Source organism: Globicephala melas, chromosome 4, assembly GCF_963455315.2.
Source record: "Globicephala melas chromosome 4, mGloMel1.2, whole genome shotgun sequence".
Classification (NCBI taxonomy): domain Eukaryota; kingdom Metazoa; phylum Chordata; class Mammalia; order Artiodactyla; family Delphinidae; genus Globicephala; species Globicephala melas.
The window spans coordinates 136,040,535-136,058,235 of NC_083317.1; the positions used below are offsets into that span (position 1 = coordinate 136,040,535).

Consider the following 17,701-nt stretch of genomic DNA (forward strand, 5'->3'; position numbering starts at 1 on the left):
TGCAGCATCCGGAAACCTTTATTGGTCGCCTCCTGTATACAGTGCACGGTGGACAGACACTGGGATGCTAAGAAGCATAGGAAGCAGGCCCTTGCCCAAGGGCCTGCAAACATGTCTGCCTAAAATATGTGTCCCTACGTGTATTTTATTTAAAATACGTACATGTTTTTTACCTATGTATTTTGCAAATACAAGGTAATCTGGTTTATGTCAGGCATCAAAAATGTGGTGTAAATACCAAATGTTATTTGGATGGACGTGAAGCTGGGGCATCAGAGAGAGTCTTCAGGAAAACCTAATCTTTAAAGAGGTAGGAAAGGAGGGACTCCTAGGTACAATGCGTCTCCTGATGTGACACAGCTCGTCAAACACAACAGCATCTGGAATGTATCCTAGACCTAAGGCCTTAGAACTAAATTCCAGTTTATAGGAAACAGAGGCTGGAGAAACAAGATAACATTATGAGGCCCTGGCCGGACAAATCCAGAACACAGGGCATTCTAAGAGGCTAATAGGTTTATTTCAAGCCGTCAGGGTCATGAAGAACGACCCTTCCAGGTACAGCAGCAGTAAGCACGTGGTCGCCGTGCAGTGCCTGTTGCTGGACTGGATTCTGGTTTGCGCTACTTGCTGCAAAGGACATTTCGGAAACAGTGGAAGACCTGTGAACGTGGGCTGAATAGAGATGCTGCTGCCGGAGGTGGAAGGACTGCCCGGCTAGGACAGGGGGAGGGTGGGGCGAGGGGAGGGGGAGGGCCGGGGGCAGGGAGAGGGAGGGGGAGGGCTAGGACAGAGCCAAGGGCAGAGCAAGGTGGGGAAAGGAGGTGGGGGGCGGCAAAGGGTAGACCAAGAGGGATGCAGAGCAAGGATGGAGCCAGGGGGACAAGGGGGGTGAGAGCAGGGCAAAGACAGCTGGTGGTGGCCAGTGATGGCAGCAGGGACTCTGCAGGCCTGGAAACCCTTGGTGGGAAAACAAGCTTCAGAAGGTGGGCAGCCAGCTCCGCCTCGCCCTTACCCCAGACTCGTGGTACCCACCCGAGTCCTCAGCGGCAGCCGGCTCAGCAGAGGGTCTCCCTGCCCAGCCTTTCCCACCCTTGGGAAGCATAGATTCTGGCTTTCGTCTCACTGGCTGCAGTGTTTCCGTACGTCCATCCATCCTGCTGTCTGAGCATCCCCTGGGCTCTTCCACGCTGCTGGCTGCCACCAGGTCCTGCTACTTCCCTAAGGGTGACTTTCAGCTCTCCCCTCCCCAGGGGTCCAGCGGGGGGCCTAAACCTCCTTTCAAACCTCAAACCTCTTTTCTCTCCTCGAGTCCCTTTTCCCCACCCACACCCTTCTTTCTTCCAACCACTTTCTTGCCACTTAGCAGCTGGGCACCGTGGCAATGACTTCAGTGCTCTGTGTCTCGGTCTCCACAGACGTAACGACAGTACCCACCCTACTCAGCCATGGGGATCAGAGGAGTTGCTGTGTGAGCTGCTTGGCCGAGGACCAGCACACAGGAGCTGCTAGGGGCGTGTTCCCATCATTCTGCTGCCCTTTCACCTATACCTGAAGTTTACCAGACCCCAAGGCCACAGCCTCCCCAGCCCAGGACACCTGGGCATCCTCAGGAGGGACACCCAGGAGGCCACGAGCAGAAGCCCGACTCGAGGATGGTACAAGCCTTTCCATGTCCTGGGAGGTAAAGACTCAAAACCAGAAGATGGAGTCTTAACTGGATTATTCGGGCTAAACATCACCTTGCTTATGGGACAAAGTTCTCATGCATTTTATGACCCTGTGGAAAATATTCTGAAGCACAAATGTCTAGTTAAGAAGACTGATGCTTTTCCAGATGGCAAACAGCTTACAAGATGTGCTCCTAGCTCTGCCAGGTTTATTTGTAAGGACACTAATTAACCTACTAGAAATAGGTTCTTTTTATAATGATGATTAGCTTGCTTTTTTTTTTTTTTTAATTCTGGGAAAAGAACATATGCATGTTTCCTCCCTGCCAACGGAAAGCCTGGGCTTTCCTAGAGCAGAAACACGCTAACCCAGTAAGCCCTTCTCCCAGGTCACACGCTCCCTCCTATCAGAAACGTCAGGGTGGAATCGCATTTGAATTTTGAGTGGGTTCAGATGCATTTTGTTCTGAGGATTTTGCAGCCGTCACTGGGACAGGGATGTGCAGCCACGGGGCAGCCCGACGTGTGGGCAGCCCTGCTGTGGAGCCGTCACAGGCTCAGCGCAGGCTGCTCAGCTGCACTTGCCAGGGAAAATTTCATGTTCTGTCTTCAAGGCAGGAAGGCTGGATTTCATGCAGCTAAAGCCAAGGGAGGATATAACAGCATTTCCAACACTCCAGTCAAATCTGAAGCAAGACTGTACACATTATCTGTGTTTTTGGACTCAAGGTTGGAGAACGGGACTGGGGGAGGAGTGGAGGTGGTAACGGAGCCTTGGTTGCCAAAGGCAGAATGGCTAGACAGACAACGAACGGCAGCGTGAACTTTCAAGTTCAAGGTGTCCCCTCTTGGGGCTCAGCTCGCCTCTGACACGCGCAGGCAAGAGAGAAAACTTCCCCTTTGAAACCCCAGTTCTCCCAAGGTGGGGACATGACCCGTGGCTGCCTCGGTGGCTGCCATGTCCAGCACCTCCCTATCTATCTTTAAGATGTTAGTGCAACTAACATCAGTTTCCCAGGGAGATATGCGCAGTCACAGGGAGGCCCTCTGGGCCCAAGAGGAGATAAAAGGAGCTGTTGTTGCCACACCCGAAGACGGGCAACGGGGTGTCCCTGCAGGAAGCAGGGAGTGGAGGATTCCTCCCTGGCCCCCCTAATGCTAATGACGAGGGCTGTAAACATCTGGCCCTAGCACACACCCTGGTGTTGGACGGTGCATCTTCAATAGGCCGGGACGACCCCTGGCTTCCAAGAACTCCGCAGGCACCCAGGGAAAGCCTCCTGGAGCAGAGGGAGTTTACTGACCTTGCCGCCAGGGAGTGGAACTGACTTCCTTAGTTGTATTAATGAAAATATACTCTAGAACTGCACTGTCCAATATACTAGCTATGAGCTGCACGTGGGTATTGATATTTAAATTAATGAAAATTAAATAAAATAAAAATTAAGTTCCTCAGTCATACATACCACATCTCCAGTGGTCAGTGGCCACCGATGGCTGGTGGCTACCATACCGGACAGCACACATACAGAACAGCCCCGTCGACACAGCGAGTGCTACGAGACCGCCCGTCACCTTTCTTATGTCCTTCACCCATCCACAAATAGTCGTGGCCCACGATACCGTACAATGCCTGCTGCTACTATATGAACATACTAACATTAGATATTGCTACTAAGATAGGGACAAGGGACTCGTACTGTACCATGTTCTAAGGTTTTGGATGATTGCACGTATGTACGTTCAGAATTAAGACTGATGTCTCTTCCAAGGATGCTTGTTAGCATCTCAAGGGTCGCAAGTCATATAGCATCCAAACTCTGTTCCTGACGCTGCTAATTTTTAGAGAGAAAACTGCTCCACGACCAAGACGCAGGGCTGTCAGTGCCCCCTGCCACGTTTTGCTGGGATCATCGGATTTGGTGTTACTTTACGTTTCACTTACTTCGGGATCCTGCTGGCTGGCAGCCCTCAGCCTGCACACATGCTGGCAGGTTGGCCCTACTCCCCAAATTGTCTCCCGGTTTCGATGCCCCTAGCAACTCAACTTGCCTTCGTGTTAACTTGAAAACGCTTTCTTTGCCTGTGACACGTCTCCCCACTTTGGGCAAACTTTCTCTCTGCCTTAGAAAAGCTGACACCCATAGCGCTACCCATGCAGAGGGAATCCATTACTGGCAGGGCCACTGGGTGCCGAGAGACCCAGGAGCAGTGCGTATCCCCATGGAGCTTACAGAAACCAATTCGCTTCTCTGCAGTGAATTCCAAGATGTTGCTATGGTTGCTTCAAACTGTAACGGTGTCTACAAACAATTTGTACTTTGGGAGTGGCATGATTCTGGGGGTAATTAACAAACCCTGGGAAAACCTTTTGAAAAGGTTTTAAAAGCAACCTAGATGGAGGCCACCACATCATCAATGAAACAGAATTGCTCCCCCTTCTCTGTCATGTTAGAATAGACCTGGCTGACTCCTGCAGGGGTCGGCAGAACATGGCTGGTGAGCTTTACGGAAGATTCCTCTAGATGTGTTCATCAGAAATCAGACGCAGCATGCGGACCCGCCACAGAGCTTTCTGAATAGGGCAGGCTCTGAGGAAGAGGAAGCAGCAGAGTTCAGAAGGGCCCCCCGACGGGTAGGCTGTTCCTTCCCTACCGTGGACCAAGCCGAGGGAGAAGACCGAGTTCACCAGGACGCCGCCCTTCCGGAAGTGGTCGCTCATGTGCTCCAGCCAGTTGGCGTCCAAACTGCTCACCGTCTGGCCATTCCTGGAGACCCGGAGGGGAATGGTGACCGGATAGTATTGCCGGCACTTCTGATGGCCCTTCGGTTTGTTGAAAAGGGCGAAAATCTCCATTTCTGTTGGGATTTGTAAAGAGAGTAGGGAGAGAAGAGGTCAGATGGGGACATACTGCCTCACTGGGCCTGACGGGATCTCTCAGGAGCCTGAAGAAGCGATATCAAAGGCCAAAGTTCTGTTAGGCTGCACTGTTACCTAATAATAAAACCTGATTCCGGAGACTTCCCTGGTGGTCCAGTGGTTAAGACTCCGTGCCTCCACTGCAGGGGGCGCGGGTTTGACCCCTGGCTGGGGAACTAAGATCCCACGTGCCACGTGGTGTGGCCAAAAAGAATTTCTTTTAATTAAAACAAACAAACAAAAAACCCCCAATTCTAAGCAGTAAGTTAGGGTGCCTTAAAAGTGACATGGACCTCAAAGGTTGAGTCCTAAGGTGACTGCCAACAAAAAAGTGGCACTTGTCATCTGCCTCTACAAGGATGAGGTCACTAGCCACTGCAGCCACCGACCTCAACACACCCTGAAAGGCGTTCAGCGTGGAGATCAGGAAGGAGGCCCTCTGTACTCTGAGAAAAACTGGCAGAGCAAGCCCTTAGATAGTCAGATATTTTCAGGAGAAGACACTATGAGCCCAATTCTTGCATCTCCTTGTATCTAGAAAAGCACTAAAATCATTAACAGTGACACCTGCTCTCGTGACTAGCAGCCAGCCTCTGCCAACATGTGTGCTCCACTGCAGGTCCCCCTTCACTAAAATCATGTCCAACACTGACCTTCTCCCCACCTCTCTGGAGCAGTTTCTCAGAACTATCTGAAACGCTGTCTCCCAGGCTACAGTCCTCATTTTGCCCCAAATAAAACGCACTAGCAACTCTCATGTTGTGCATTTTTTAGTCGACAGGACTTAGGTTTTGAATCTGGCATATAGCTGTTAGCTGGGATTCATTTGTACGGTTAGGTGTTTTAGAGAAGGACACAGTAGACATTTCCAGAAATTCATACAAAGGTGTGTTTTAGAAGAAAAAGCAGACATATTTTGGGGTGAGAGCTGGTCTTAAAAAAAAAAAAGTAAGTGCACAGAGGCACATAAAGACAAAAATACTGCTGTAATTCCTGGAACTTTGTACATCCCTGAACGGACTATTTATAAACCGCAGTGGTGTTTCCTGGGGCCAGACCCATAATACTTAATCAAGTCCATCAAAAATACATCATTGATATGTAAAAATAAATACATTCCAGTAAATGCAGGTTCCTGCCTGGAGTGGTAGGTCGCTCAAACAGCCAGGCAGGCCCTGAGAGTGAGGCTCTGCTTCCCGTGCCTTCATTTATAGCTCAGTTCTTTAAAAATCAATACTCACTACACCCGGCAGCTGACCCTCGCCTCCTGCGACACACGGTGCTGGCCGTGAGCGAGCGGCGTCAGCCTCCGGAAGCAAATACCTGGAATTTCAATCGAAGTCTGGAGGTCTATTTTTGCGTTACTCATTTAGTCAAGCAATCAGAGTTCACCCAGTTTAAAAAGCTTTGCTTACACGGGCTAGTCAGGAATATGCTTTGGTTTCCAAAAATATCTATTTGGATAATAAGAAAGTCCCCACCCTTCTTCCGAAGAAATATTTTAAAGGTCATAAACAATGGTTAACATCAGCAAAAAGGACAAAGGACATTCCACGCTCCTTGCAGGAGATACCTCGCCTAGACTCACATTCTGGGACACTGCATCCCATATTTCGGTATTTCACAATTTTTCCAGGATCCGAGTACATTACTTTTTAAAATGGACTCACTCTGTTTTATCTAAATAAGTGCACTTAAACAGGAAACTCTGCTTCACGACCACAAGGGAAAACACTACCGTTTGCCGTAAACAGGAGTGAAAGATGAGGCACGTTCACACCAAGAATGTCCATCCACGTAGCACCTCAAATTATCTCACAGGGCGACTGTATTCTGGGACAAAGGAAGGCTTTCCACAGCCCCAACTGAGCAAGCACCAGCAGAGACCTCTGGGGAGCATTGCGGGGCCACAGACTTTGTCGTCAGCAACGGTGAAGCCGACAGGGAGGCCTTTTCAAGCTATCCATGGGGTAGAGCCAGTTAGGAAGGAGGGGTCCCCATCTTCACAAACGGCCACCTGGATCTTCAACAACCACCGCTGGCCTGTTCATCATCTCCAGCCCAAATTACCTTTCTGGGTCCGCTTACTTGACTCAGGAAACCATCTACAATCCAGCCAGTAAGTGCTTTCGCAGGAGAAATTAGGTCTTGGTATATGGAGCTAGCAATCCCTAGACTATTTCGTGACTTTCAGATACACACTTTAGGAATGGGGTCATGCAGACAGCACAGAAGGTTTGTAAAGGAGGGAAATCAAGCAATGGATTAGAGCTGGGGGGGGTGGGGGTGGGACAGGAAGTGATTGGGTGTTTTCCAGTCCAAGGTGCCAGTGGTTCAAATAAGACCTGCAGCTACTAAAGGCAAAAGAGGGTAAGTCATGCTTTAGCGAGTCCTTGACCGCATTTCAATTGCTTCAAAATCAGACCCTGTAAGCTTTTGGGTGCAAGTCGTTCATTTGGGAAGTAATCCCAGGAAACAGAGCGAGAGAGCAGGGACGAGAAACAGAAGAGCTGAAAGCCAAGGAAGGCTGCACTGATGAGCGGGTTACTGTCACGGCACCTGGGGACCTGATACACCATATACGCACACCCCATATTGCTCTATGAGGGGCAAGGAAGCCGGGCATTTGTCCTCAGGGATGGAGGCCACTCCTGAGGTGTTCATTCCCTGGGACATCTGCCCAGGCAGAGGCTAGGAAAGCTGTCCTCAGGTGACCCCAAGATGGGCCAGAGCACCAGTCCCCATGGTCTGCTACGGTCAAGCACAAATGCATATGAATTATCAACAAAGAGAAAAAGAAATCACAGTCTCTGCACGGGAGGATGAGTGGGGAACTGAGAAGTGGCCCAAGTCCAAAACTACATGACAACACTTGATCACCCAGAAGGATCCCCAGTCACATGGCAAGACAAAACCACAACTTTCCCACACGCATGATGAAACAGAACAAGGGAAGGCAGAAGGAGAAGAAGCATGCTTGGGGGCGGGGCAGGGCAGGGGGAGACAGAGCGGGGAGACAAAGGTGGATGGTGGGGTGCCGACAGCGCCCCCTGCCTTCCGTCTGGATCCTCCCCAGGGAGGAGGACCAAAGCCAGAGCCAGAAATAAATTTTTCAGGAAGGAAAAGGAAAGGCTGTTGGAATCGAGAGCCTCCAAAGCATGAGCAGCAGTGAAATATTGGAAGAAACCTGCTTCCAGATGCCCAAGCCTTCAGTAAACTCCTCTGTCCCGCTGCCTCCTTGGCCACAATCGTCTTTCTACTCACATGGAAACCAGCCAAGAAAAACTGTCCCCAAACGATGCCCTTTGATGTTTTAATATTCTGACTCTCCAATACATATCCTCACAGGAGCAGTCACCAGGGATTCCAAAAAGAAGACCAAATTTGTTTACATTTTCTTAGCTGCTCTGTGACTCTGCCATGACCCCAGCTGGAAGATTTTTCCAGACATGGGACAGAAAGTCCCAAAGGAGGGGGAAGGCATTGTTTCTGAGAATGGCCGCAGGACTGGCCTGGCAGGGCACCCAAGGAGCTTCGAGACTGTTCTGTCTTGCACTTCTATTTCTGTCTCGTTGTCTTGCTGTGTTCCCCTGACATGGGGTGGGGGGGGGGCGCGGGGGGCTTGCCTTGTGTCATTTAGATCCTTTGTGTCCAGAAAAGGTGGTAGTCCAGAAGACATGGCAGGTGCCACACCTGTGTCTGCTGGATTGACCTGAGCCAGACAAGGGCAAGGAGCTAGGTGGACAGGGGGAGGAGGGCACGTGGGCCTGGAGGCGGGGCCAGCTGGGCGCTGCCGGCCTGCCAGCCAGGTCCGCTCAGGCCTTGCCAAGCTCCTCGGGAACAAGGAGGAAGAAGGTAGACGCCCGGTTCTGAGGCAGGTGCCAGGAAGTAGGGACTTAGGCACGGGACGGAAGCCTGCAGTCTGTCTGCAGCTGCAGCCCCAGAGCGGTGGTAACTTGCAGGTAGCAGGTGGGTCCTGGCATCCCAGGGGACCTCCAGGCTGCAGGAAAGAAAGGGTTCAGAGTCTGGCTGAAAGCATGGGGCTCCCAGGGCCAGAGTGGGAGAAGGAGGCTGGCAAGTTGGAAGGGACAAGTGGGCATCAGACTTGGCCTGGGAGCCGGGCTGGGTGGGACCTCGGGTCTGCTGAGGTCACGGCAGGGGAGCTAAGGTGAAAGGTGTCATTGCGAAGGCGAGGCTGTGGCTGTCTCTGGAGGAAGAGAGGGCGGAAGGGCCTCAGGCCTGGCCAGATCCCTGCATCTGGGAGGAGGCTGCTTCAGGCACCTCTGGGCCTGGGGGAGGCCTGCTTGCCAGGCCAAGTGTGGGACCCGCTGTCTGCACAGCAATCCACGGGGCCCACTTGTAAGGATGTCAGCGGCCCACAGGACGGGAATGTATTAATGAGGGCCATCACCACCGCCATCATCTCACATGACTCCAGCCTCCACGGGGGAACGGTGTCCCTTCTATGCCCAGAAGCCTTAAGTGGATCCCCAGAATCACAAGCTGGTAAGTGGCAAAGCCAAGACTCTTCCAAACCCCCAATGCTGGGCTGTGTCCCAAATCTAACACGAGGCTAATTTCATTGGCGCATGGAAAGCGGGGTCTGACAATGACGGTGTGCATGTGGGGGGCGGGGGCGGGAGGGAGGTGTTCAAGAGCTATTTGTTAATGGACTGAGTGAAAGGCCAGGAAGATGGTGGCAGATTGGGGGTGGGGGACAGAACCACAGGGTAGAACTATTCTGGGGGCTCCGGGACGGGAGGACAAGGGCAGGCTCAGGGGGCATTCCCCCAGAAGAAGCTGCCTGCCAAGGAGGCCTGCTGAATAGAATCCCCCTCCAGAGAAGGTCACTGCAATCCCCGGCTCGGGTTCCTGGCTGCATCTGTAGGCATTTTAAGTGAGCAGGTGCAGGTAGGAAGGGTAACTCTTGGAAGATTTTGCATTATTATTTCGGTGCCAGTGAGAACCAGCTGACTTTGCGTGAACCTGTGTGGCCTCCTTGTTTCTCCTGCTCAAGTTTCAGCGACAGAGACAAGATGGGAATGCTGGAGGCCAGGAGAGAAGCGCCAGGGGTCCGTCCTGCGACACCTCCCTAACCTTGCCGTGCACTGGCCTGTCTGCGGGGAATGAAGGAAGCTGCCCCCCAGCACAGAAATGCATGGAGAACGTGGCGTGGGAACGCGGTCCTGTCCTTCCCAGGTGCTCTGCATTTCACCAAGAGGCTGGGGCAAGCTAGATGTGAGAAGGGAAGCAGCTTGCAGCAAGGCTCAGGCGATGTCTGCACGGCCTGACCTCAAACCTACAGGAAATCCCCTAGGAGGAGCAGGAAGAAACCCAGGTGGGCATGGGGAGCAGAACCCCTGGACCAGAGCGGTCCCTGCAGCCCATGGGGAGGGGGAGGGGCGGCCTGCCCTGTTTCCAGATGAGAGCTCCCTGGCAGCCTCTGCCGCACCAGCTCCCCCAGGCTCCTATAAAGGAAACAAATTAAAGGAGGAAAGGGAGGGGGAAGGAGGGAGGCTCCCTCTGGATTTTTTTTTAATTGTCTTGCTGTGATTGCCTATTTAAGCCCACCTGGCAGAGAGAGGCGTAAAAACACTTCACCCTCCTTAGGGGGCCCTGAGAGAAAGGGAGGTGAAAGCTGAGTGAGCAGCGGGGAGGGGGCATTGGGGACGGGGTGGGTGATGGTGCACGGACTTCCCAGGGAAGGAAAGACTTCCCCGGAAAATGATTAGGAGAGAAGCTGGGGTCAGTTGAGGGCTATGAATGGGGACAGGGTCCCTGAACAGCCGGCCGGCCTTCTGGGAGGCTGAAACTATGGTTGCTCAACTAATGCTCCGACTAGGAGATAACATTTAACTCTATGAGGGCACGCCGGCGACTGTCCTTATCTGTGATACAGGGGTAGTAATAGCATCTTCTGTCACAAAGCTGTTGTGAAGCCTAGTCAAGACACACAGGGAGAGCTCAGAACAGTTCACTCAGAGGGCTGTCACCATGATGGCTGTCCATCCCCTGCAAGGCCACGCCTGTGCGCTCGTAACCCCTGTGTGTTCACTGACTAATGGAAAAGACCCAAAGATTCATTTATTCCACCAAAAGAGAAATAAAGGGTAACAGTGAGACCTGTGGCCTCCTGCGCAGAGAGATCAGTGCCAGGCTCATGAGCAGACAACGGACACACACAGCTGTCTACCAAGCAAGACTGGGGGTTGGGCGGCACTATAAGCCCCTCACAGCTGGAGTTCTCATGCTCTGTTAGGCTGACCACTTCCAGACACACCCTAACCTGCTCTTCCTCAGCAGGAACTGATTTTCTCATAGAGAACAGGGACTTGAGGAAATGAGAAGCAGGCCAAGACACTTGGGGTATCACAGGGGGCGGGGGTGGTCTCTGTGTGCCCAGCGATGGGGGGAGTGTCTGAGTGATCGAGGGAACAGTCACAGGACAGCAGGAGGGACCTGGGGCGGAGGGTCCCAGGACAAGTCTCCCCAGTTAACTCAACCCCAGGAGGCAGGAAGTCTGGAAGGAATCTTGGAGAAAAGTGGATTCTGAAACAAGGAATATCTGAAAACTCCTGAGGGGACCCTCAGTACCAAGAGCCCCCTTTCTCCAAGGCAGGGTTCTGTGCAGAGGTGGGGGCAATGGTCAGGACGACAGAGCCTGTACCCCAGTCATAAGAACCGCCACTTAGGAGTGCTTTAAATGCATCTCTCCTTTCACCTTTCTACAAGAAACTTTTCTTTTTTTTTCTTTTTTTTTTTTTTTTACGGTACGCGGGCCTCTCACTGCTGTGGCCTCTCCCATTGTGGAGCACAGGCTCCGGATGCGCAGGCTCAGCGGCCATGGCTCACGGGCCCAGCCGCTCCGCGGCATGTGGGATCTTCCCGGACCGGGGCACGAACCCGTGTCCCCTGCATCGGCAGGCGGACTCTCAACCACTGCACCACCAGGGAAGCCCAAGAAACTTCCTTTTTTTAATCCCTATTGTACAGGGCAAGGAGCTGAGGCACAGGAGGGTATCTTGCTCGAGACGTGTGGTTCTTAAGCCCTCTGCTCCCTGCCCTCTCTCCTGGGGCCTGTGATGCCCTGACCCCTCACCCTCCCAGGGCCTGAGATGGTACAACAGAGGGGCTCCAAGGAGGCCAGTCCTCCTTCTTGGGATTCAGCCCGACAGCCATGCAGAGATGGGGGATTCTGAAATAAGACTGGGCTGTTCCTTGGGAGGCACCCACAGGACCCAAACGTGCTCTCAGCTACTCTGTGGGAGCAGAAGTCCCCCAGATGAGCCTCTACTTCAGCACATATTTAAGAAGGATCAAGGCTTTCATGAAACAGTCCTAATCTCTCTCAGAACTGAGGCTGCTGCCAACCCCCCCTCCAAGGTCAACTTTGCAAACAAGCCCCAGAATTAACCAGCCCACAATTTTCTTTCCAGGAACTACTGACATAACAAGAAAAACTATTTCACCCTCTTCTCTGGCTGCACCGCGCGGCCTGAGGGATCTCAGTTCCCCGACCAGGGATAGAACCTGCATCCCCCTGGAGCGGAAGCGCAGAGTCTTAACCACTGGACCGCCAGGGAAGCCCCTCACCCTCTTTTCTATTCTCAAAGTAGAAACAGTTCCTCGTCATTTCTAAGAGGCTAACTTCAAGAATTAGTACGTAAATAGTAACATTAACCAGGGAGATGATCCAGGAAGGCCTAAAGAGAAAGACTTCGTAAGACCTATGGCCACCTCCTGTCGCTCTTGTCACTTGTCACCTCCCAAAGGCTAGAAGAGGCCACGCAGCTCACACGAGGGCCTGGCTCTCAGGAAATGGCTCGAGGCTAGATTTCCTGGAGAAGGAAGACGAAAGGGAATCACGGGGAAATGAAGAGAAACAGCTCCCTGTAGACTGAGGGCCTCAGTAAACCTTGTTCGTCTGTCTGAGTACCACACAGGAAAGACCAGGCGGAGAGAGGGCCTGGGCTCACACATCAGATCTATTTCCAGCCTGGGCAACAGATGGACTCTCTGAACCTCAGTTTACTCAGCTGTAAAATGGGCCATGATGCAAGAGCTCACCCACATCATAGGAAAAATGAAGAGATAGTCATAGGAAAGCTTGCTGACCCAGCGCCCGGTCCACAGGAAGTATTAATAAACGTTGGCTATCATCATCCCTGTTGTGTTGCTAGTTGAAATCCCCAACCCAAAGGGCGGGCTCCGACGGCCGTTACAATGTGATTCAGCGGAGTCGCTTACTGGTGGCCTCTCCTTGGCAGTGTTCTTTCCACGGTGCTCATCTGTCAACTGTACAACTCCCTGAGATCTGGCTGTTTACAGCTGGGTGAGCTGAATCACCAGCTTCCTGCACAACTTGTCCTCAGCTGGCTTTCTTGATTTCCTTCTTCAGGCAGATATTCAAAACAAGGGGTCCAAAAATGGAGGCTGCTTTCTGCACTGGTGCCCAGCAAAGTTCACACTTCCTGTGTTCACACGGGGTAATTCAGGGGCAGTGCAAGAGCGTGCGGGAGAAACGACCTCCCGTTCTAGAATCTACTTCACACGTGACCATCTGGAGCAACTACGAGTCAACGTCATGTGGTTCTGCCCCCCTGCCCCGCCCCCCCTTCCCCTCCACACCCCTGGAAGTCACAGCTTCAGGCAGGAGACAGTCAGGAGGCCCAGAAAACAGCTTGACAGTTTCTCCTGTTTGATGGACCGCTCCCTCTACACTCTAGTTCCATTCGTTTTCCTAAAGTGCCAAGGGGATTACTGACAAGCCAGCAGCCTCTCTCTCAGCGGGTCAGAGTCCCAGCACTGACATACTTACTTCCCGAGAGCGGCTCTCCATGCCCTTCCAGTGCGTCCCCATCCGGTCCATCCAGAGTCTCGCTCACCCCGCATGGAGGGGATTCTGTGCCAACCCCGGCTCCCGAGGGCGAGCCGGGCTGCTGGGCGGTGGGCGCCTCCCCTCTCGGGCCCTGGCCGGGCTCTGGGCTTCTGTCCATCCCCACCGGAGCGTCGGCAGCCCCCAGGTTCTCTGTAGCCACACACCTGCCAGGCTCCTCTGTCGCATCCCGCCCATCCCCTGGGGGGCTGCCACCTGCCGAGTGCCCAGGGCAGTGGTACTGAGGTATGACCCCGACGAATTTCAGGCCCCGACTCGCAGCCTCCTGGATCTGTGAGGCAAACAGAACACAGGGAAACAAGTGAATGGGATGTTCTAGCAAAGGGGCAACGAAATACCTTAGGGAGGCCTTGGAGGACATTTCTGTTTGAACATGAAGTCTCTCGAGCTGGCAAAGGTTCCGTGTCTTCAAGGCAGCGCCCACACCCCAACCCTGGCCCAACTGGAGACAGAGAGTATGGGGCTTATTTTTTTTTAAACTATGGAAAAATAATGCATTTGGCTATGAAGGGGTGCGACGGCCTCTCTTTGAAACACTGTGTTAGTCCCGATTGACAATGGTTTTCTAAGAAGCTGGAAGAAGGTTCTAAAAGGATGAGCTGGAACAAAGAGTGGCTGAAAGAGGAAGTTCATTTTGGTAAGAGTTTATTTTCTTGTTATTTTTTTTTTTCTGATGAATCACCTACTTCCTGCTCATCAGGCTACTATATAACTCAATACGTCTATATAACCATATACTAACTACCAGATGACATTTTATGACCCAAAGAGCTTCCTCTCTGAAACAATTGTTTTGGCAGAGAAGGGCAGAGGTGGGGAGAGTCACCACCGCGCAATAACTGATGCACGCAGCCCCGCAAGAGGGGACATCTGAGGGTATCAGTCCACACCCAGCCCACGGGCATCACTTTGGGCCGACCCATGACTCTGCACCCACCATCCAGTCCAGGTAACAGGTGGCACCTTCTCACCTCCTAAGCCTCAAGATGGAGGACGGATGGCCACACTGAGCTCTGTACCCCGTGAACGCTGCCTTCCCTAAAATATACCCCAGGCAATTGAGTGTAACAGTCATAAGGGAAAAACAAACTGAAAGTAATAGCTGAATAAAATCAAGAAGAGCTGGCCAAAACTAGAAGATGGGCTTTAGGGGACTTTCTGGGCAAGAATGCTGAAGTCACTTTACAAATAAATCAGGAGGTGGAGACCTCAGAGCTCTGTGAGTCTTAGTCACCAACCCCCAAGTGAATGACCTCAGAAAATCTCGAGGCTTCTGCAGTGACCATCTCCCGTCATTTGAGAATTAGTAAGAAATACCAGCACGGAGCTACTCTCTAAAGGAGAAGCAAGCCTTGGCAGCCCTCCCCGGATGACCCACCCTAACTTAAAACAGGAGGTCATTTTAGTTCAACACTGGCCATTCTAGAAAATGGCCTGGAGCAGCTCCACGAATGTACAGCCCAGTCTTTCTGTAAGGTCTAGCCTGTGCTAGATGTAATGATAACAACAGTATTAATCGTCATCTATCACAGACCTACTATGTGTCAAGCCCTACACTATGCGCTTCATATAAATTGTTTTGCTTAACCCTTGAATGACCCTGCATGGTATCACGATCCTCATTTCAGATGAGGACACTGAGGCCCAGAGACATTAAAGTCATAAAGCAAGCTGTGGGTAGCCAGGTTCAAAGCCAGGTCTGGCTTGGGCCCAAGTTCATTCTCTTAAGTACAAGGTCAAGTGGATACATGTCAAAGCATCCAGTTCTTGGATATGTATGTGCCCACACAAATGCCCATGGTTGGCTCAATTCATGCTTCAAAACTTAAAAAAAAAACTTAAAGTCATCCTTTCCATCCTGAAAATTCATTTTTTACCCATTAATCTGTGATATCTATCTACTCTTAGAAATTGTTTTGGAAAGCTTCTAAAACAACACACAGGTCACAAAAGTTTTAAAAGAAAAGACTGAGGAGATAATTATACCAAAGAGCCTTAGGTTGAGGGAAGGTAATATGTACAAAGCATAGCCCTGAGCTTCCTGGCAGCACAAGCAAAAAGAGAAATGCAAGGAATTTCACAGTCCCAAACGAAATAAGGAAAGACTCCTGGTCAAGAAGAGAGAAGCGTAACGAGCTAGTAATTTGTCTGACATATAGGAGGTGATCAGTAAGTATCTGTTGAATGAATGAATGAATGAATACATTACATAATGAGTGGAAATGTGTCTCCTCTCCCAGAAGAGCTCCTAGAAGGTAGGGATGGAGACCAATTGATTTTTCAGCCCTAGACTCCAACAAACATTTATTAAGTCCCTATACTGGCTCAAACCAACATCACACTTAGGTTCTGGGGGATACAAAATAGGAGTCCTGACTCTCAAAAGATTCAGCCAATTATTGTAAACGGACTTTAAGAATATTACACTAACATGCCACAATAATGCTTATATTATAATGTTATGTAAAAAAATCAAGATTCTACACTTTTTAGACACAGTATGACAGCTGTATAATATTTGTGTGTAATTTTTCAAAATTTATCTAATAAGCATGCATATTACCTTTATAATTGAAAAAAGTAAATATTCCAGAAATTTCTCATAGAGGGTGCTAAGCGCAATAATGAATAGAAAGGTATAGAAAGGTATAGATTACTTCTGCCTGAAGGGGACACTGAGACGTTTCTCACAGGTCAGGGCTGTAATAAACGAAATGGAGTAAGACTGCAATACAACTAGAAGACGTGAGGGGTGTGGCAGAGCTGGAATGTGCATGCCTCACCGACAACATTCAAATTCAATTTTTTCCCCAAAACATCGTGCTAAACAAATCCTATTAGGGGACCCAATCTGCGGGAGGCTTTGAAGGATGAATAGGAGTTCACCAGATGGGTGAAAAAAAGGGACAGGGCAGTGCAGGTAAAGAGATGGACGGATCATCACGGGCAAAGGCTTGATGGTGTGCAACAGCCTGAGTATTGAAGAAATTTCTAGAAACATTTCTGGAACATGACATGAGAAGCCAGGAGTGCGCAGAAATGAGGCTGGACTGGAAATCACAAGGGCCACACCATCGATGTCACAGAATACCAAGCCAACAAAGGCTCTGACTTCACCCCACAGCAACAGGTCCCTAACTTTCGCACCATAGTAACTCTTTTTTTTTTTTTTTTTTTTTTTTTTGCGGTACACGGGCCTCTCACCGTTGTGGCCTCTCCCGCTGCGGGGCACAGGCTCCGGACGCGCAGGCCCAGCGGCCATGGCTCACGGGCCCAGCCGCTCCGCGGCATGTGGGATCCTCCCGGACCGGGGCACGAACCCGTGTCCCCTGCATTGGCAGGCGGACTCTCAACCACTGCGCCACCAGGGAAGCCCCATAGTAACTCTTGAGACAGAGGAGGTGAGGGTCGAGGGTCTGAGGGCAAAGCACAAGATTTCTTTGAATGCTCATCTTTTATCTTAAACATTAATGAAAATGTGGTATCCTGCACCTAGTACTGCACAGTATCAAAACTTAAAAAGATGCTCAAGTTAAATGGTAAAGATGCTCCCCCCTCCCCATTTCAAACCTTCCAGGGAAAGTGTGTCTCAAGAATATGAAACACCTTCATGCACAAATCTTTGTCTGCAGCTCTATTTACTTCCTTGGGGTGGATTCCTGGAAGTGGAATTAATGGGTCAAGGGATATCAGCTTTTCAAAGGCTTGGTACAGGCTGCCAAATTGTTTACGAGAAAGGGTGAGTAGTCTTTTTTAACTAGACGACCCTCATTTAGATTTTATAAAGATCAGTATTTGGCTAGACCCTCGGGGCCCTGACGCCTTTGGTTTTCTACCTTATCCTAGAACGGGGACTTTCTTTTCTTTTTCGTAATGTCACTTGACTGTGTTTGTCAAACTGAATCCTGTTTGTTTCTCGTTCACGCGTGTATTCATTTATTCATTCCTAACCTTCATTAAGCAAGTCTCACACACATCAGAAAGGTGGGCACTAGATGGTGTTCATCAGGGTTCATCCCTGGCCACCAGCTCTCCTCACCCCAAACTCCCCATGGGAACCTCCTCTACTCACCTGGACTTAGCCACTAGTCATATGTTAATAATTCCCAAATTTGGACTTTCCAGTCCTGACTTTCCTCTGGAGCTCAGACCTACATGACCAATGATCACAGCTGATGGGTCTACTGTGGACCTTGTCCCTCACACTGGAGTAAA

The 17,701-nt window shown here is 50.9% G+C and overlaps 1 protein-coding gene across 1 annotated transcript in view; it reads right to left on the bottom strand.

Annotated features, from left to right (window-relative positions):
* The window catches only part of RFTN1 (raftlin, lipid raft linker 1), a 203,783-nt gene that overhangs the window by 50,140 nt on the left and 135,942 nt on the right, over positions 1–17,701 (bottom strand). Inside the window, exons 5-6 of the mRNA XM_030876368.3 lie at positions 13,409–13,757; positions 4,326–4,529 (exon numbers count right to left, since the gene is read on the bottom strand). Of these exons, the coding sequence (XP_030732228.2) occupies positions 4,326–4,529; positions 13,409–13,757 (553 nt within the window). The remainder of the gene's footprint in view (positions 1–4,325; positions 4,530–13,408; positions 13,758–17,701) is intronic.